The sequence below is a fragment of the Aedes albopictus genome, chromosome 2 (assembly GCF_035046485.1).
Source record: "Aedes albopictus strain Foshan chromosome 2, AalbF5, whole genome shotgun sequence".
NCBI lineage: Eukaryota > Metazoa > Arthropoda > Insecta > Diptera > Culicidae > Aedes > Aedes albopictus.
In genome coordinates this window covers 271257842-271280070 of record NC_085137.1, presented here as the reverse complement: position 1 = coordinate 271280070, position 22229 = coordinate 271257842, and the positions used below count along the sequence as shown (strand labels likewise).

The 22229-nt window shown below is 36.4% G+C and overlaps 1 protein-coding gene across 4 annotated transcripts in view; it reads right to left on the bottom strand.

Annotated features, from left to right (window-relative positions):
* Positions 1–778: 778 nt before the first annotated feature.
* LOC109406001 (inactivation-no-after-potential D protein) overlaps positions 779–22229 on the bottom strand; it is a 1280913-nt gene continuing 1259462 nt past the window's right edge. For all 4 annotated transcript variants that reach the window (XM_062851786.1, XM_062851784.1, XM_062851787.1 and 1 more), the window contains 2 exons: positions 1343–1477; positions 779–1124 (listed from right to left, as the gene is read on the bottom strand). In XM_062851786.1, the coding sequence (XP_062707770.1) occupies positions 945–1124; positions 1343–1477 (315 nt within the window). In that variant the 3' untranslated portion in view covers positions 779–944. The remainder of the gene's footprint in view (positions 1125–1342; positions 1478–22229) is intronic.

Sequence of the window (22229 nt, the reverse complement as noted above, 5' to 3'; positions counted from 1 at the left end):
AATATCGATAATAGTTTCAATTTACACAAAACACCTAGATTAAGTGTCTATGAACGTAATAATTGATTGAGAAACCAAAAAAGACAATTATGTGTAGAACGCAAATAAATGAATAAAAACAACTTGTATTTTTATGGTTACTTATTACCAGGTTTTATTAGTTGAAATCGAGCCTTTATGCAACACTATTTATTGACACTTGTAAAATCAGTACTTGTAACTTGTAACTTATAGCTAATAATATTAGTCTGATTTTGGTACAGGGCCCTGGTTCTCTGCTGAACATGATTTTGGCTTGTCGTTTCTCCGGCATGCGAGCTACGCATCTGGATATATATCTGATAAAAAATGTTTATCACTCATTTACACAATTCACTAGAGTAGTTCTCATGTAGAATAGCCCAATCTTGCCAAGATTTGGACTATGAATAAGCAACTACTTGTTTAACTAACAGTAAAATGATACAGTTAATTGAACATTTTATGAAAAGTGAGAGTTTTTCCTGTCCCGATCATTTTGTCTGTTATTGTATATGTAGAGTGAAGATGTATTTTTGTTTATTTCTTGAGAATATTTTTCAATCCGTGTAAAGTTAATTTTTGCTTAACAGATTATTCGGATCGGTTGAAATCTTCCTAATTGATTAAAATTATTATTGTTATTGTAATTTACAATTTATTCCATAGGATCATTGTGACTATACTTAATATAAGCAACTTAAAACAATTTGCGGTTGTCGGCAATTTCTTTCTAAATAAAACTCATGCGTAGGCAAAATCCTTTTTTAAATTTATTTATTAAAAAATTACCTATGTGACAGTGGGATTCTCATTCATTTTTGCTGTAAATGAAACATGTGTTGTTAAAGCAACTGAAATGATCATCTACTTATAAGATTTCCATGTAGTTGTTTTTATCATGATTTGGAAGTCTATCGGATTGTTCACAGTACACGGTTTTTTGGTTTTGGTCTTAAGATAGAAAATTCAATTTTGCCTTGGGAAGTTTTGAAAAGAAGCGAACAGTCATCGTATGACATATTGCTTATCTTTTCAGAATTTAAGCTTGTAATAATATCTCCTTTTATCATTCTTCTGTCTGACTCGGCTAAACTTCCTGGTAGCTGTGAAACAGAATATTTTATTTATTACTGATATCAAATCGTTAGGGAATAAATGCAAATCGTTGGCTTATATCTCTGGCCAACCAGAAATCTATTAAAGAACCAAAATGTATCGAAAAAGTTTGCGAAATTTGAGCTCAGAGTTAGTCTGTCGAGAGTTATGAACTTTTGCAAACTTTGACGACACATAGAGCTTATAAGTGTAGAGTTTTGCTCACCATATCAATAATTATAACTCCATGTGGATGATTTGCTCGAAATCCAACACCAAGGATTTTTCCTGGTTTTTTTATTACCTCAACCTCCACTGTTTCCGTTTCAGCTACAGATGGTCGAAAAACTACTAGCCGTACCTAAAATGCAGTAAAAAAACGAACGATATTTTGTTTATTCATTCATTTGTTTATTTACACCTCATCTGATACTCTTAATGAGGATCAAGATGGGGAAAAGCCCTTTTGAAATATCCAAGTTCAATCAACAGAGCCACCCAAGTAACAATCCTAATTCTATTTGGTTTTATTTGTTTTTATGATAGTTTTATCGGAACATTGCATATTCTAGTTGATCTTATCGGAGTTTCAGCTGAGCATAACTATTCTTCATCAATATGTAGTTTTAAAAACACCTCCAAGAATACTTGAGGTTCAGTTCATAAAACCATAAACACAACAAGAACTGTTGAACTTATTTTCAGTTTTATAAGGTTCTTGTAGTTATCTTCAATCATCCGTTCTTGATCAAGAGCAACTGTTCTCGCAAGAGAACAGTTTGGTACATGAAAAATACAAGAAAAAACTCAAGCATCAGATTTTGATTCTCACCGTTCCGTTATTGCTGCCAATCAAGAACACTTATCCGGAAACCCAACCGCGACGCGGTGCAGTGCCAAGTTCCTCCGGTTGCAGCATCCGAAATGAGGTTGATTTGGTCATCCAGGACGTCGATTCCCTTGTAATCGGGAGTCAAAGAATCGACCTGCAAAATCACTTACCTGTTGGAAATGCTGACCGGAGGAATAAGGCGCTGCACCACATCAAGGGCGGTTCCCGAAAAAAGGTCTGCCTGGTTGGCAACGGTACCGGGGATGATTAAATTTATCGCACGAAGTTCACAAAATCCACCGCGGTGCGATAATTTATTGTTTGTTTACAATTTGGCGCACATGATTTATGACGTTCTCGGCGGAGTTTGCATAAACCTACATCAAGAACGTTATAAACCTGAGTACTCTTGAATAATACTTCTTACCCTTGCAAAATGTTAAATTAATTTAAGACGTTCTTGATGGAGAACAACCAGGCTGCACTGAGAACATTATAAATCCTAGTATTCTTGTGTTATGCTTTTAGCTCTGGCATGAGTTGAAAGAAATTTAAGACGATCTTATGGTGATGATGATTAAAACCATCGATGATGGACTGACCACCGGCCTAGATTTCAATGGAAGCCATGTTGAGAAAACTCATGAGCAATGTTCGCATGATAAGGAATAATATTTTTATATATTTTATTAGTGCGTTATAATGGAAGCGCGTTACAATTTTTGGAAGTATCTTGCAACATATATACGATGAATTTTGCTTGGCATTTGGCATCCTTGCTACATCCCGGAAATATTTCTAATTTGTGTGATAAATTAATCCCGATTACAATAATGTGTCATTTTCATTGTGTTTTAATTTCAATTTAATTCACCAAACTTTTCTGTCGACATAAAAGCTGCATCAACAACAACACTGACAAATTTATTATCGTTTTATCGTGCACTTGAAGAATTCTACAAGGAGAGAGCAATTCGCCTTGAGGACAACTTGGGAAGTACAACAAGTTTTAAGAGAAATTTAAAAACAACTCTCCAAGAGCATCTTAGGATGGGCCTCTTTGATCTTATGGCGGGTTTATGGTTGAGTTGATGTCGTGTTGTAGAGCAATTTGGTTTATGCATGGTTTTAAAGAACAGGTGTTGAAGAATACTTCAAAAGCATTATAAAATAAATTTTGTTACTTGGGCGAAAACCCCCATATCTTTACAGAAAATTGTATTATGTTTATATGTTTATAACGTAAAAGTAGTATATGTATTAGAAAGAAAAAAGTAAGTATTCTCTGATCCCCATACAAAATAGCCGATTCGGTACCAGCCATGTGTGCCTAAAGACTGGAACACGCATTTTTTGTCATACAATTTTTTTCATAATTTTAGACTGCGTACACCAAAATAGCTGATTTTTTGACCAGTAATGGTACATTGTATGTAGCTTATACCATACCATTTTCATCAAAATCGGTTTAGTATTTGGGGAGATGTTGTTGAATCCTAAGTCAGCAATTTTAGAGTTTTGTTTGCGTTTTCGACGGATACAGCTGCTTTGGAGTGGAGTGGAGAAAACTCCGAGAAAAGAAGGGGTATTGAGGAGCGAACGATATAAAAGGGGATTCTTCCATGTCGAGAGGCTCTGTTTCTTTCTGGAAAATATCAAGATCAGTCCGGCTTCGCGATTACAACCGAGTGCGATTGGAGAATCGGCGAAAGTTATCGGGTGATACCGAGTGCTCTAAAAGGACTTGAAGGGTGACGAGTTTACTGAGCCAATATCGGAGGTGAAATAATTGTGTGTGGCCAGACTAGGGGTCTCGTACCCGGCCAAGTTAGTGCTTTCCCTCCCGAAGACCCGCTCTGAGGCACAAGTGACGGTGAACCCAGGTGAGCTCTATAAGTTTAAGTGATTATTGAGAGGACTCCGGAGTTGCGAGCCGGTAAACAGATCAATCGAACACCAACCTACGGTCGGTCAGTGAATCGTGATTCGTGACAGAGAAGCCATCACGGATGAGAAGTGACCCTTCGGCAGCGGCTTAAAAGCCTGCAGAACGTAAATCTACTGTGGACCACATCGACGACCAGTTCACCCACACCCACACCCGGTATCCAGCGAACCCATACTATCGGCGGGTCTCACCGAGCGAACCGACAAACACAACCCCTCAAGGCGATCGGCGTATCGTTATCCAGTGAGTGGCCCTGTTAATCTCTTTCCTCCTGTGGCTCCCCGGACGAATTCGTGGATCGCCAGTCTTGCGGGAACCTTCGTCTGCGACGGCGCCCAACCGACCGACGGCCGCAACACTTCAAGCTAGCCAACGATTATTAGACAATGTCCAATTGTGCAATTTCTAAATGCATCCCTATTTCCAAAATTCTTTGCTTTACATTCAATTAAACAGGATGTGCACGTAATTATTGATCCTTAATCAATCTGCAAGAAGAAAGCACCTTTACCAGCATTGTGAGGCTATCTATCTTAAGGTAAGTGTCGATTTATCGGATCTTCCCACGGTTTGCCCTGAGTAACCTGAGCTAGCCATTTAGATCTGAATGCGGTAGACCGCGAGAACAGAATTAGTTTTTTTTTATAATTGATGGTGATTTGAGATTGTTTCAATTGGCGCCTAACGTGGGGCCCGATTGAAACAATCTCAAATCACCATCAATTATATAAAAAAAAAAACTAATTCTGTTCTCGCGGTCTATCGCATTCAGATCTAAATGGCTAGCTCAGGTTACTCAGGGCAAACCTTTGGAAGATCCGATAAATAGACGCAATGCGAATAGTCTGCATTGACTGCATGCTTTTTTTTTGCTCTTCTATAGGTGCATTTCTTGTGAAAAATGGTAACGTTCAATTGAATCGACCGAATAGAGACCTATTGTGGATACTGAACAGAACTACAGTTGGTTTGATGATTAGCGGTTATTCCCTCCACAGACTTTGACTTTTCAATATTATACAGACATTTTGATTTGCTGCTCGGATGATGGAGTCTTACAACTCTTTTCCTGGATCTCTGAATCGAGAATCTACATTCGACAAATGGTATTATGACATTCGGGTTGATCTGTTCGCAGATGAGGAACTTGCTTTTGAGTTAGCTGTGAGGGACATAGCAGTTGATAAAGATCGCTCACAAAGGCGTAGATGCTTAAGAGCTAGGTTGAAGCTAGAGAGACAGGAAGGTATCAGCACGAAAAACTTGAAATCTGACCCGATCCATGAAATAGAACAATGCAGGTCAAAACTTACTGAACTTGAAGCCATGCTTCGCGAAGACACGACCACCGTTTGTAAGGATCGACTACTACACTAAGGTGCGAGAGTTCAATTGGTATTACGTCGTGCACCAAATGACCTAAGAGATGAGTTAGGAAAAATGTTCGCAGTTGTGACGGACCGTTTGTATTATTTCTATTACAAGTCGGTAGAATTTGAAGATGGCAATGGAAGAGAGGAAGTGCTTGGAGTAGAAGATAGGGTAGATATTCCCACGTGAGAGGATATTCTAAGGGAAACTGAGGGTGAAGTCGAGATGGTACCGGTTCCTCGAATGGTTTTGCTGAAAGAGTTAGAGCGACGTCTGCGGGCGGAACAGGCAGAAGGAAGCCTTGCGCTTGAAGTGGCAAATTTATCCAGTCAGTTGCAAGATTTTTTTCACCGCAAGGAAACTTGGAATCAACAGGTTCAAACGGACAATTTAGAAGATTTTGTCCCCAGGCCTCCGGAGGTATCTTTATCCGCCAGCTCGGTAGTTTTTTGCGCTCTGACATCAATCCAGAATAGTTCGTGCAAAGTTGGCGGAGAATTAATTTCGCGTAACAGTTTTGGGGCACATCCGACCTACACACAGCAAAAATTTCTGAAAATTACACCCGACGTAAACAGATTTGACATATAAATTTCTATTCCATCTCACAGAATTTTACATTAAACAATTTCTTGTATGAAATGTTGAACGCAAGCTTCATACTGAGAGCAAGCTGTAAATTTAAAAACTGATTGAATAATGTGTGCGATATGACGGGGTCCTTTTGTTACAGGTGATATGATGTAACATTTTTTAACTGTGCAGCTCAGGTCTAGGATCGGCACCATACGCTGGTGCAAGTAATGTTACGCGTTCCTCATGGAGTAACCCAATTTCCTCGGTTTCTATTCAATCTACCCTTTTCAACAATTCAGCTTGTAAGAGCCTGCTTCGGGATGGCAGAATTCTTTTCCTACGTGGAACAACTCTGTTCCAACTCAGCCTTCGACTATTCCGCCAGTGACAGGGTTTTGGAATTCCCACTCCAGTGGGTGGAATCCAATGCAAAACTTTTCGGTTCCTTGGCATCCTCCAACTCCCACGCTTCAACACCGAACTTTGCCGGTATCGAAATGGACGATCGAGAAATATTCAGAAGACGATCAGGGGTTGAACTTAACACTCCCACTGCCATGCCTCCCAAACAGTGGGAACGGTAATTTCAACTTGATGTAACTCAGCCATTTTTCATCCGATTTGCAAATTTTTTGAAGCTATGAATTTTCCCAGCCTTCTAGATGAATATAAAATTTTCAGACTATGAATTTGACCAAAGTTCTGTTTTTGAGTACTCAAAAACTCGGAGCAAGTACCTTAAAAATGCTGTTTTTCTGGAGCCATTCCGAATGTAAAGTGGTTTCCACACATATTTTAACGTTGAATTGCCCATATTAATAAAGCAAAATTATTGCAAAGAAATATATGGAGATACTCAATATTTAAGACTATAAAACCTTCACAAAATTACGTATAATACAGAAAATTTGTATATTCGGTTTGAACTTTACATTCATCGCGACAATCCTTGTGTTTTATTGCTTGAAAACAATCACGTGTACATGAGAAAACTTTTTCCGAACGGTTGTGAAAAGTGTGTATCTTAGGAACTATAACATTTTCACAAAATCACGTATAATACTGGAAATATGTATTTTCAGTTTGAACTTAACGTCCATCGCGACAATCCCCATATTATATTGCTTGAAAACAATCACGTGTAAATAAGGATACATTTACAGATAAATAGGGACAAGTGTGAATCATAAAAACTACAAAATCTTCACAAAATTACGTATAATACAGAAACTTTGAATATATGGTTTGAACTTTATATCCATCGCGACAACCCCTGTGTTTTATTGCTTGAAAACAACCACGTGCACATGAGAAGGCTTTTTCCAAACTATTGTGAAAAGTGTGAATCTTAGAAACTACAAAATTTTAATAAAATCACGTATAATACAGGAAATTTGTTTTTTTTTAGTTTGAACTTTACGTCCATCGCGACAATCCCCATGTTATATTGCTTGAAAACAATCACGTATAAATAAGAATACATTTACAGATAAATAGGGACAAGTGTGAATCATAAAAACTATAAAATCTTCATAAAATTACGTATAATACAGAAAATTTGTATATTTGGTTTGAACTTTACATTCATCGCGACAACCCATGTGTTTTATTGCTTGAAAACTACCACGTGTACATGAGAAAACTTTTTCCAAACGATTGTGAAAAGTGTGTATCTTAGGAACTACAACATTTTCACAAAATTACGTATAATGCAGGAAATTTGTATTTTCAGTTTGAACTTAACGTTTATCGCGACAACCCTTGTGTTTATTGCTTGAAAACAATCACGTGTACATAGGAATACTTTTCAAAGCGAAAGTGAGAAGGGTGAATCGTAAAAAATACAAAATCTTCACAAAATTACGTATAGTACAGAAAATAAGTAGATTCGGTTTGAACTTCACGTTTGTCGTAACAACCCCTGTGTTTTAAAGCTTGAGAACAATCGCATGTGCATAAGAATACTGTTTCAAAACGATTGTGAAATGTGTAAATCTTAGGAACTAAAAAACCCAAATTTACGTGGAATACTGGAAATTAGAGGTTCCAACCCGGGATATCCCGGGACAAAAAATCCTGGGATCTTGAAAAATTCGGGATTTCCCGAATCCCGGGATAACATTTTTCACCGTCCCGAAAATCCCGGGATTCCCGGGATGCATATTTCTTACACATATTTTTCGCTTTGATTTGAATTTGGAGAATCTGTGAAACGTCTTCGAAGAGTCGTGATTTTTTTTTTCAAAAACCGCCTTCAACGAAAAATCACGAAAATGTTACATAAACCATTTCAACTGTGTGTGGACATCAAAACTCGTTGAAACTCGACTGAAACAATGCTGGAGCACTTCATTTACGGTTTTGATAGCATCAAAGAGAAATTTTACGACATAGGCCTTTCTAGACTTATGTTGGACATGGACAATGATTTTGAAGCTTCAAAAAAATCATCAGGAAGCTCTTCAGCCAATCAGACTCGCTTCGGAAGCATTGGGAAGACGAGATGCTATATTATTGTCAACGGAAGGCAGCTTGAGTTTCTTGTATTCGAAGCTTACAAAAAGTAACTCCAATGTTGGAATTTTCGACCTCTTCCATGCAATTATGAATAGAATCAACAATCGGCACCAAAAGGAAATAATAACAGCGCTAAAGTTCCTTCAAGGTCTTCCGTCGTCAACGCAAGTGCCAGCAGAACTGGAAAGTTCATCAAAAACGCAAATGATTAAGTTCATCAAGAAACTGGGAGTTCGATTGTTGCGAGACTGCCAAAGACAGACCGATAATGATGCTGCCGAGTTGAATGCTGGATTGTCTTGTATGCATAACACCATCGAGCATGCGCGAACAACTGGAATCGGCTATAAAGTAATATGGCAACCCGTCTTAGACTGATTCGGAAATGATTAAAATTTCGAAAGTAATTGCGAAAGAGTTGTCACTTTTTGAGCTACATGGTAAGTTTACCCCGAATCTTAAAATCGAACTCCGGATATATCCGTTCTAAAAAGCGACCCTCACTGTTCGATGAAATCATCAAAAACATTTGCTTCTTGAAGTCGTATTTTCAGAGAACTAATTCAAATTGATAAGACCAGTTACTTGATGTGAACCATTTATTTATTTGATAAGATAAATAAAACATATTTCTGATCTCAAAAATGTGTTTTATGCAGATTGAAAAATTTCCCGGGATCCCGGGATTTCCCGGGACAAGCAACAAATTTTATCCCGAATTCCGGGACAACCAAAATGGTCGGGAAATGGAACATCTACTGGAAATTTGTATTTTCAGTTTTACACTTCACGTCCGTCGCAACAATGCATGTCTCTCATTGCTTCAGAACAATCACATACATACATAAGAAAACATTTCCACAGCGATAGGGAAAAGTATGAATCATCAAAACTGCACAGTTTTCACAATTGTACGTATAATACAAGAAGTTTGTATTTGTGGTTGGAACTCAACCTTCATCGCGACAACCCTTGTGTATTATTTTTTTAACTATCACATGCGCATGATAAGTATGATTCTTGAAAACTACAAAATCTTCATAAAATTACGTGAAATACAGGGAATTTTAATCCTCGATTTTAACTACACGTTCGTCGCGACAACCCCTGTGTATGATTGCTTGAAAACAATCACGTGTACATAAGAATACTTTTTCAGAGTGATTGTAAGAAGTTTGAATTTAGGAAACTTCAAAATTTTCACAAAATTACGTATAATACAAAAACTTTGTATTTGCGGTTCGAACTCAGCATTCATCGCGATAACCACTGTGTTTATTTTTTGAAAACAATCACAAGAACATGAGAACAACATTCCTAAACAATTGAAAGAATTTTGATTCCTATAAACTACAAAACATTCACAAAGTTGCGAATAATACAGGGAATATGTTTTTTTTTTTCAGTTTAAACTTCACATTCATCGTAACAACCTCTGGGGTTTATTGTTTGAGGACGATCAAGTGTGCATTAGAATACTCTCCAGATTAATATTGAGAAGTTTGTAAACTTTAAATGTATATTCTTTACGATATTACGTACAGTGGCGGTTCCCACCTGTTCAACATATATACATTTTGGAATTTCATGAACTTTAGTAGGACATGACATAAATAACTGTTTTCATACATATCCAATTTGATTCTAATCGCAAATTCTTTAAAATTAACGAGACACTATTGAGTACGTATAATGCAAGATAAATGTATTTTAAGTTCGAGCTCAGCATTGATCGTGACAACCTTATTGCTTATTTGCTTGAAAATAATCAAGTACATAAGAATACATTTTCAGAATGATTGTGGTGAGAAGCTATTAGAGCTACAATATCTTCACAAAATTACGTAAAATACAGATTTTTTTTTATTTTTGGTGAAAACACAACGTTCGTAGCGGTATCCTCTTTGTATAATTATTTTGAAATAAACAAAAGTACATGAGAATAACTTTCCAGCATAATGTTTATTTGTCTACTTATCAATTTCTTGTTTCGAATTGTGTATGTTCTAACTGTTGGATGATATATAGGAGGTATGCACATTCAACATCTTGCAGATCTTGTTTCAATTGTACAATTTATTTCACGCATCTAACCTGAAGGGTTTCTAAAGTTAGAATCGGACATAACAAATTTCTGTGTTATTACTAATTTAGCGAAAATTATGTAGTTTTTTTTAATTATCGTTTCCTCATTAACGCAGATAACCGAAAATCATACAATTGTACGTGTAATTAATTGTGATCTATTGAATATAGCGGTTAGCATGACGGTTGTTGAGTGTTAACATATCTTTTTTTATGCGATTTTTTTATAAAGATTTCTAGGATTTTAAAACACCATTATGGTGAAAAAAAATTGCGTGTGTAAACGCTGTTAGACCTGGTGACATATCTTTACGTAAGGGAAGCTTTGATCTAATAGTATAGTTTCCTAAATTAAACGTAATTTCGTGATTATCTATAGCGCTCACTACAGCTCAAGGGCGTAGCCTGTTTTTCGGTCAGGGATGGGAAGGGAGCGGGGGTCAAGCACCCTAAGAAAATGTGCATCTACTAGCAACTAAACGCAACACGATGAAATTGAAAATAATAACATTATATTCAAAAGCGTTATTAAACCCTTTAGCAGTCACACTGTTGTATTTTGTACAATACGTTGAAAAGATCGCCTATTCTACACAAATCAAGGTAGTGCTGGTAGCGCAGCGGTGGCCAATTTCTGAAAGATTGAGGATTTTTATTTACTCGTGCATTATTTCTTCTGGAGCTCAGATTTTTTTTTGTATCTAGAAAACATTCGTAAGTAATTATGAGGACTAACCCAGACTTTTCTTCATGATTTAACTTATTTTTTCCAGTAAAACATAATGAAAACCCGTCCAAATGCTAATTGGTAATCTTGAAATATCCTGGACCTCTATTCCTCTGAAAATAAACCTTCAGTTGCATTGTTCCGAGTACATCCTTGCTGGAATCTCTCTTAAGGTGGTATTTAATACCCATATACTGCATGTACTCATGTCAGAGCATAATCCTACAGAAATTCCAATCAACGTATTTCCAGAAGGATCCTTAGAAGAATTGAAAAAATCCTAGAGTTTATTCAAAAAGAAATGTTTGGAAGAATTTGAGAAGAATTTCCTGGTGAATTCCTGAAGGATTCTCTGGGGAAATGTATGAAAAAACTTTTAGCATGTAAGTACTTAGATGTTTAAAGTAAGTCACTGTGACTTCTGCATAACCCAAAACCTGCCCTGCCGTGACTCTTTTGTGGCATGTGTGTTGCTTAGAAGATTCCCTGGAGGACTAATAGTCTCGCTTATTGAAAGAAATACTAATGGAATCAATTAGTAAACTTCTGAAGAAACTGCTGGAGGGATTACTGAAAAAAATCCTTGGATAATTTCCTGGTTCTTGTAAGCATCTTTATTAAATTATCTTCCAATACTATTCGCTGGATAAATTCCTCCAGAAATTGTAGAAATAATAAAAAAATATCAGGTAACCCTGGCGAAATTCTTGGGTACATCCCTAGAAAAGATGACTGAAGGATTTCTGAAAATTCTGAAGGAACTTCTAAATACATTTTTAAAAAGAACCTGAGAGGAATTTCTGAAGATATCACTTGTAGAATTCCTGGAGCAATCCCTGGAAGAATTCCACGAGCAATCCCTGGAAGACTTCCAGGAAAATTCGCGTAAAAATTTCCGAAGGAATCCCTGGAGTATTATCTAAAAGTATGTCAAGAGGAATTATTGGATAAACTCTGGGAGGTGTCCGTCGAGAAATTTGTGAAGAAATCTCTGGAGGAATTCCTAGAAGAAATCCTAGATAAATTTCTGGAGGGTTTCTTGGAGTAATTTCTTCAAAAAATCCGGGAGGAATTCTGGGAGGGATCCCTAGAAAAGTTTTTGAAGAAATCTCTTGAGGAATTCCTAGAGAAAGTCTTGGAGAAATAACTGAAGGAAAGTTTTTGAAGAAAACTCTTGAGGAATTCCTAGAGAAAGTCTTGGAGAAATTACTGAAGGAAACTCAGAAGAAAATCTTGGAGTATTCCGTGAAGGAATTCCTGGAGGAATCCCTGAAGCAATTCCTGAAAAAATATCTAGAGAGAATCCTAAAGAAATGCCTGGAGCAACTTTTAAATGAATTCCTGGTGTAACCCCTGGAACAATTCTTGAATGAGACCTAGTAGCAATTCCTAGATAAATACCTGGTGGAACTATTGAAGCAGCTCTTGGTGAAATCTCCAGAGAAATTCTGGAAGGAACTTCTGGAGAAATTTCTAGATAAATCCCTTGAGAAATTCCAGAAGGATTTCCTGGAAGAATCCTTGGAGGAATTTCTGGAGGATTTCCTGGATGAATCTTAGAAGGATTTCCTGGAGGAATTTTCGAAGAATTTCCTGGAAGAATTTATGGAAAAACCACTGCAGAAATTCGTGGAGAAATCTGAAGGATGTCCAGGAGCATTTCCTGGAAGAATTCCTGAAGAAATTCCTGGAGTTATTCCCGGAGGAGTTCCTGGAGAAATTCCTTGATAAAATCCTGAAGGAATGCCTGGAGGAATTCCTAGAAGTATTCCTGTGAGAAGTGCTGGAGGGATTTTCTAGAGGAATTGCTGAAGGGATTCCTGGAGAAATTTTCGAAGGAATTACTGAACTAATGCCTAGGTGAATCCCAAGAGAAATTTGTGAGAAATCATAGGAGGAATTCCTGAAGCAATTCCTAGAGGAATCTCTAGAAGAATTCCTGAAAGTATCCCTGGAAAAAATCCTGGAAGGATTTCTGAAGAAACCCCCAGAAGATTCTTAGAGGAATTTCTGGAGGATTTCCTGGATCGATCTTTGAAATATTTCCTGGAGGAATCTTCGAAGGATTTCCTAGAGGAATTCTGGAGAAACGCCCTTGAGAAATTCGTGGAGAAATCCCTGTAGGAATCATTGAAACAATTCTTGAAACAATCTTTGGAGTAATTCAGGGAGAAATGCCTGAAAGAATCCCTTAAAAAATTCCTGAAGGTATTCCTGGAGAATTTCCTGTAAGAATTTTTGAAGAAAATCCTAAAGGATTTTCTGGAGAAATTGCTGACATAATTTCTGAAGAATGTCCAGGAGCAATTTTTGTATCAACTCCTGAAGAAACTCCTGGAACAATTCCTAGAGATTTCCCTGCAGGAGTTCCTGGAGAAATTCCTGGACTAAATCCTAAAGGAATGCCTGGAGATATTTCTGTGAAAATTTCTGGAGGAATTCCTGGAAGATTACCTAGAGGATTCTGTAGAAGAATTATTTAAACAATTATTGGATGAATTTCTGGAGGAATCTCTAGAGGAACTCTGGGAGATTTTTTTGTAAAAATTTGTAAAAATCTTGAAAAGTCTTCCAGGAACTTTCTAGAAGAATTTCTGGAGGGATTCAGGAAAAAATCCTCAAGGGAATTTTTGAAAAATCCTTGGAGGAATCCTTGGAGAAATTCGTGCAGAACTCCCCGAAAAAGTTTCTGTATGAATTCTCGTTGTAGAACACCTGAGGGAATCGCTGCAGCAATTGCTGGATGAAAATCTGGAAGAATTCCTGAAGGAATCCCAGGAAAAATTCCAAAGGGTATTCCTAGAGATAATCCTGGAAGAATTTTTGAAGGAATCCCTGAAAGATTTCCTGGAGAAATTCTTGGATGAATTTATGACAGAATTTTCACAATTTTCACAAAATTACGTATAATACAAAAACTTTGTATTTGCGGTTCGAACTCAGCATTCATCGCGATAACCACTGTGTTTATTTTTTGAAAACAATCACAAGAACATGAGAACAACATTCCTAAACAATTGAAAGAATTTTGATTCCTATAAACTACAAAACATTCACAAAGTTGCGAATAATACAGGGAATATGTTTTTTTTTTTCAGTTTAAACTTCACATTCATCGTAACAACCTCTGGGGTTTATTGTTTGAGGACGATCAAGTGTGCATTAGAATACTCTCCAGATTAATATTGAGAAGTTTGTAAACTTTAAATGTATATTCTTTACGATATTACGTACAGTGGCGGTTCCCACCTGTTCAACATATATACATTTTGGAATTTCATGAACTTTAGTAGGACATGACATAAATAACTGTTTTCATACATATCCAATTTGATTCTAATCGCAAATTCTTTAAAATTAACGAGACACTATTGAGTACGTATAATGCAAGATAAATGTATTTTAAGTTCGAGCTCAGCATTGATCGTGACAACCTTATTGCTTATTTGCTTGAAAATAATCAAGTACATAAGAATACATTTTCAGAATGATTGTGGTGAGAAGCTATTAGAGCTACAATATCTTCACAAAATTACGTAAAATACAGATTTTTTTTTTATTTTTGGTGAAAACACAACGTTCGTAGCGGTATCCTCTTTGTATAATTATTTTGAAATAAACAAAAGTACATGAGAATAACTTTCCAGCATAATGTTTATTTGTCTACTTATCAATTTCTTGTTTCGAATTGTGTATGTTCTAACTGTTGGATGATATATAGGAGGTATGCACATTCAACATCTTGCAGATCTTGTTTCAATTGTACAATTTATTTCACGCATCTAACCTGAAGGGTTTCTAAAGTTAGAATCGGACATAACAAATTTCTGTGTTATTACTAATTTAGCGAAAATTATGTAGTTTTTTTTAATTATCGTTTCCTCATTAACGCAGATAACCGAAAATCATACAATTGTACGTGTAATTAATTGTGATCTATTGAATATAGCGGTTAGCATGACGGTTGTTGAGTGGTAACATATCTTTTTTTATGCGATTTTTTTTTAAAGATTTCTAGGATTTTAAAACACCATTATGGTGAAAAAAAATTGCGTGTGTAAACGCTGTTAGACCAGGTGACATATCTTTACGTAAGGGAAGCTTTGATCTAATAGTATAGTTTCCTAAATTAAACGTAATTTCGTGATTATCTATAGCGCTCACTACAGCTCAAGGGCGTAGCCTGTTTTTCGGTCAGGGATGGGAAGGGAGCGGGGGTCAAGCACCCTAAGAAAATGTGCATCTACTAGCAACTAAACGCAACACGATGAAATTGAAAATAATAACATTATATTCAAAAGCGTTATTAAACCCTTTAGCAGTCACACTGTTGTATTTTGTACAATACGTTGAAAAGATCGCCTATTCTACACAAATCAAGGTAGTGCTGGTAGCGCAGCGGTGGCCAATTTCTGAAAGATTGAGGATTTTTATTTACTCGTGCATTATTTCTTCTGGAGCTCAGATTTTTTTTTGTATCTAGAAAACATTCGTAAGTAAGTAGACTTTTCTTCATGATTTAACTTATTTTTTCCAGTAAAACATAATGAAAACCCGTCCAAATGCTAATTGGTAATCTTGAAATATCCTGGACCTCTATTCCTCTGAAAATAAACCTTCAGTTGCATTGTTCCGAGTACATCCTTGCTGGAATCTCTCTTAAGGTGGTATTTAATACCCATATAAGGACTGTTCATTTTATAAAGAGGACAACTTTGCAAGGCTATATAAAGAAAACGCGTAGTTCAAATTTGAGCAGCCTTGGTTAGTTGTTCAGTACATTATATTAGCAGATAATAACCATAAATAAATTGGGTTAAAATTATTGAACTTCATAGAAATGTGGCAAAGTGTTTCGAGAGATCAATTTTTCAATTCCCAAAAACTAAAGATAAACACAAAATTTCTGTAAAACATCGGTGTATCGTTTTTAATTGCATAAAAGTGTTTGCCATGCTGCAGCAGTTTGAGTGATACATATTCTGGCAAAATATAAACCTAATCGGAATAATGGTTGTTGAGATATTAAAGTTACAAGTTGGACTCGATTTTCGGAATAAAATTTATTTGTTAAACAAAAATGTATAAAAATATTAGATTTTGAATGTTTTCAATAGATCTAGTCGAAAGTACTAATAATGCAATCTCAAATGCAGAAAACCGCTTCTTGATAGCATTGTTGGCTTGGTTACTGTGCTTCATGGCAGTTACCGGAGATAAAACCGCTTCGTTCTTTGAAGGTTCTTCTAAATAACGCTGTACTCTATTGCAAGTACAACTTAACAATGATGTCGAAAATAAAAATTAACATGTAGTTATTTTCAAATAAAGCATATAATCACATAGGGTCAGACCTTGCTGAAAATAAATAATAATAAGCTTCTCTAGAATCAAAAACTTGCATTTATGGAGCAAAAAGTATGCAATTTTTCATTATGGCCATCATTAAGTATTAAATTTATGATGAAGAATGTACTTTAAAGCATATTTTTCTTCGGTATCATTTAGAATGCGATTTTCTTCTATACTGGACAAATTTTGAACTGATTCCGTAGTGTTATGACATCACTGGACTTAAATAAGTATTTTTTATCAATTTCATTGATAACAAGGTAACTCACTATATCAAGCTGTATAATGCTTGGTGCATTATTACTGACCATCTATTACACTCTACCTTTAGAAGAATAGTATTAGATCCCAACACATTGAAAAGTTCATGAAAATTTTAAAGTTATGTATGTGGAAAGTTGTGTAGAATTTTGAGAAATGGGGTTTTATTGAGTTTTAACAAAAATCGCTTCAGTTCCATAACTAAGGACAATTTGTATAATGTTATATTTTTCGTACACTGTAGAATAGCTATGGAAATTTATGCAAAAAGCCGATAATGATTTTATTGAAAAATAAAAAAGATATCACACAAATAAGGTGTCCTCTTTATAAAATGAACAGTCCTTACTGCATGTACTCATGTCAGAGCATAATCCTACAGAAATTCCAATCAACGTATTTCCAGAAGGATCCTTAGAAGAATTGAAAAAATCCTAGAGTTTATTCAAAAAGAAATGTTTGGAAGAATTTGAGGAGAATTTCCTGGTGAATTCCTGAAGGATTCTCTGGAGAAATGTATGAAAAAACTTTTAGCATGTAAGTACTTAGATGTTTAAAGTAAGTCACTGTGACTTCTGCATAACCCAAAACCTGCCCTGCCGTGACTCTTTTGTGGCATGTGTGTTGCTTAGAAGATTCCCTGGAGGACTAATAGTCTCGCTTATTGAAAGAAATACTAATGGAATCAATTAGTAAACTTCTGAAGAAACTGCTGGAGGGATTACTGAAAAAAATCCTTGGATAATTTCCTGGTTCTTGTAAGCATCTTTATTAAATTATCTTCCAATACTATTCGCTGGATAAATTCCTCCAGAAATTGTAGAAATAACAAAAAAATATCAGGTAACCCTGGCGAAATTCTTGGGTACATCCCTAGAAAAGATGACTGAAGGATTTCTGAAAATTCTGAAGGAACTTCTAAATACATTTTTAAAAAGAACCTGAGAGGAATTTCTGAAGATATCACTTGTAGAATTCCTGGAGCAATCCCTGGAAGAATTCCACGAGCAATCCCTGGAAGACTTCCAGGAAAATTCGCGTAAAAATTTCCGAAGGAATCCCTGGAGTATTATCTAAAAGTATGTCAAGAGGAATTATTGCATAAACTCTGGGAGGTGTCCGTCGAGAAATTTGTGAAGAAATCTCTGGAGGAATTCCTAGAAGAAATCCTAGATAAATTTCTGGAGGGTTTCTTGGAGTAATTTCTTCAAAAAATCCGGGAGGAATTCTGGGAGGGATCCCTAGAAAAGTTTTTGAAGAAATCTCTTGAGGAATTCCTAGAGAAAGTCTTGGAGAAATAACTGAAGGAAAGTTTTTGAAGAAAACTCTTGAGGAATTCCTAGAGAAAGTCTTGGAGAAATTACTGAAGGAAACTCAGAAGAAAATCTTGGAGTATTCCGTGAAGGAATTCCTGGAGGAATCCCTGAAGCAATTCCTGAAAAAATATCTAGAGAGAATCCTAAAGAAATGCCTGGAGCAACTTTTAAATGAATTCCTGGTGTAACCCCTGGAACAATTCTTGAATGAGACCTAGTAGCAATTCCTAGATAAATACCTGGTGGAACTATTGAAGCAGCTCTTGGTGAAATCTCCAGAGAAATTCTGGAAGGAACTTCTGGAGAAATTTCTAGATAAATCCCTTGAGAAATTCCAGAAGGATTTCCTGGAAGAATCCTTGGAGGAATTTCTGGAGGATTTCCTGGATGAATCTTAGAAGGATTTCCTGGAGGAATTTTCGAAGAATTTCCTGGAAGAATTTATGGAAAAACCTCTGCAGAAATTCGTGGAGAAATCTGAAGGATGTCCAGGAGCATTTCCTGGAAGAATTCCTGAAGAAATTCCTGGAGTTATTCCCGGAGGAGTTCCTGGAGAAATTCCTTGATAAAATCCTGAAGGAATGCCTGGAGGAATTCCTAGAAGTATTCCTGTGAGAAGTGCTGGAGGGATTTTCTAGAGGAATTGCTGAAGGGATTCCTGGAGAAATTTTCGAAGGAATTACTGAACTAATGCCTAGGTGAATCCCAAGAGAAATTTGTGAGAAATCCTAGGAGGAATTCCTGAAGCAATTCCTAGAGGAATCTCTAGAAGAATTCCTGAAAGTATCCCTGGAAAAAATCCTGGAAGGATTTCTGAAGAAACCCCCAGAAGATTCTTAGAGGAATTTCTGGAGGATTTCCTGGATCGATCTTTGAAATATTTCCTGGAGGAATCTTCGAAGGATTTCCTAGAGGAATTCTGGAGAAACGCCCTTGAGAAATTCGTGGAGAAATCCCTGTAGGAATCATTAAAACAATTCTTGAAACAATCTTTGGAGTAATTCAGGGAGAAATGCCTGAAAGAATCCCTTAAAAAATTCCTGAAGGTATTCCTGGAGAATTTCCTGTAAGAATTTTTGAAGAAAATCCTAAAGGATTTTCTGGAGAAATTGCTGACATAATTTCTGAAGAATGTCCAGGAGCAATTTTTGTATCAACTCCTGAAGAAACTCCTGGAACAATTCCTCGAGATTTCCCTGCAGGAGTTCCTGGAGAAATTCCTGGACTAAATCCTAAAGGAATGCCTGGAGATATTTCTGTGAAAATTTCTGGAGGAATTCCTGGAAGATTACCTAGAGGATTCTGTAGAGGAATTATTTAAACAATTATTGGATGAGTTTCTGGAGGAATCTCTAGAGGAACTCTGGGAGATTTTTTTGTAAAAATTTGTAAAAATCTTGAAAAGTCCTCCAGGAACTTTCTAGAAGAATTTCTGGAGGGATTCAGGAAAAAATCCTCAAGGGAATTTTTGAAAAATCCTTGGAGGAATCCTTGGAGAAATTCGTGCAGAACTCCCCGAAAAAGTTTCTGTATGAATTCTCGTTGTAGAACACCTGAGGGAATCGCTGCAGCAATTGCTGGATGAAAATCTGGAAGAATTCCTGAAGGAATCCCAGGAAAAATTCCAAAGGGTATTCCTAGAGATAATCCTGGAAGAATTTTTGAAGGAATCCCTGAAAGATTTCCTGGAGAAATTCTTGGATGAATTTATGACAGAATTTATGGAGGAATTTCTAGATCAATTCCTGGTGAATTTTCTGGAGGAATTCCTGAAGAAATTTCTTAGGTGATTTCTAGGAGACCCTACAGAAATTCCTGGATGAAATCCTATCCTTGAGGAATGCCTGCATTAATTCCTGGAGGAATATCTGGAGGAATTCTAGAAGAAATCGCTGAAAATAATCCTGTAAAATTTCTTCATGAATCCAATTTGGAATCCCTGGAAAATCCCTGAATAAATTCCTGGAAGAATGCCGAGGAGAATTCGAAGTGGAATTCTTGGAGGAACCCTTGAATAAATTCCTGGAGAAATCTTTGGAGGAATTCCTGTAGGAGTATCTGGAAAAACTCTTGGAGGAATCTCTTGAAAAATTCCTGGAAAAAATCCTGTAGGAATTCCTAGGGAAATTCCTAGTGGAATTCTTGGAGGAATCCTTAGAGCAGTTCCTGAAGAAATCTCTAGAGGAATTCCTGATGAATCCTAAGAAATTCCCAAGGGAATCCCTAAACAGTTCCTGAAGGCAGTACTGAATTTATTCCTGGAGGAGTTCCTTAAAGGATACAAGGAGAAATTCCTGAAGGAATCCTAAGAAGAGTTACTAGAGAAATTTAAAAAATCAGTTGTTCCAGAAAGAATCACAAAAGGAATTCCCGAGTGAAGCCTTAGAAAAAATCCTGGACGAGTTTCTGGAGGATATCCTAGATAAAAGCGTGTAGAGATTCCCGGAGGAATCTCTGGAGAAACTCCTGGAGGAATCTCTAGAAGAATTCCTGGAAGCATTTCTGAAGGAATTCCTAGAGGAATATGATAAAAATCTAGAAGCATTTCTGAAGGACTCCTTGGAGGAATTTTTAGAAGAATCCCTGCAACAATCCCCAGAGAAATTACTGGAAGAGCTCTTAGAGGAATCCCTGAACAAATTCGTGGAGGAATCCTATGATTAGTTCCAGAATATATCACAGATGGAATTCTTGGAGAAATCCTGAAGTAATTCTAGAAAGAGTGGATGAACTTTTGAAGGAATCCCTGTAGCAGCTACTGAAGAAACCTCAGGATGAATCCTGGAAGCAATTCCAAGAGGCATTCCTAAGGGAATCCATAAAAATTTCCTGGAGAAGTAGTGGATTAATTCCTGGAGGAATTCCTGAAAGAATTCCAAGAGGAAGTCCTAAAGAAATTTTTAAAAGAGTTCCTGGGGAATTCTTGGAGGATTTTTTTAAATGATCCCAGGAGTTGTTCTTGAAATAAATACAGAAGAAATAATCTCAGGATGAATTCCTGAAGAAATCCAATGAGGGATCTCATAAGCAATCCCATGAGGAATAACTTTTTTTATCAGTATTAACGAGATTTTTAGCCCTTGGCTAGTTCATCTCGGGACCCACGCTTTACTTCCCTTCCGAAGGAAGAACCAACATTTTGTGAGTTTTGTCGGGAGTGGGATTTGATCCCAGGTCCTCGGGGTGAAATGCCTGTGCTTTAATCATCACACCAGGTCCGAGGAATTACTTAGGAAATCCCAGGAAAGTTTTCTGAACAATTCTTGAAACAATTTCTGTAGGAATACCTAGAAAAAAAATATAGGGTGACTATGGGTATTATCGGCAGGTTTGTTCTCTTCGTCATGGGGGGTTTTTGTCAGCCAAATGACCTGAAACTTGGCCATATAATTCAGCTTAGTTGGGAAGGATTTGAGGCCAACTCTGAGTTCAATAGGTTTCAAAAAAAAAAAACCCAAAGACGAAGAGAACAAAACGGCCGAGAATAGGTAATTTCCCCTATATGAAGGAATCCATGTTCTCAGTGCTCTGTAAATTTATTCTTATGTACACGTGATTGCTTTGAAACAATATAACACAAGGATTGTCACGATAAATGTAATGTTCGAACCGAATATACAAAATTTCTGTATTATACGTAATTTTGTGAAGATTTTGTAGTTTTGATGGTTCACACTTCTCACAAATGTTTTGAAAAAGTTTTCCTATGTGCTCGTGATTGTTTTTAAGCAATAAAACACAAGGATTGTCGCGATGGACGCAAAGTTCCAACTGAAAATACAAATTCCCTGTATTATACGTGATTTTGTGAAAATTTTGTAGTTCCTAAAACACACACTTTTCACAATCGATTGGAAAAAGTTTTCTCATGTACACGTGATAGTTTTCAAGCAGTAAACACAAAGGTTGTCGCGATGGACGTGAAGTTCAAACTGAAAATACAAATATTTTGTATTATACGTGATTTTGTGAAAATGTTGTAGTTCCTAAGATACACACTTTTCACAATCGTTCGGAAAACATTTTCTCATGTACACGTGGTTGTTTTCAAGCAATGAAACACAGGGGTTGTCGCGATGAATATAAAGTTCAAACCGAATATACGAATTTTCTGTATTGTACGTAATT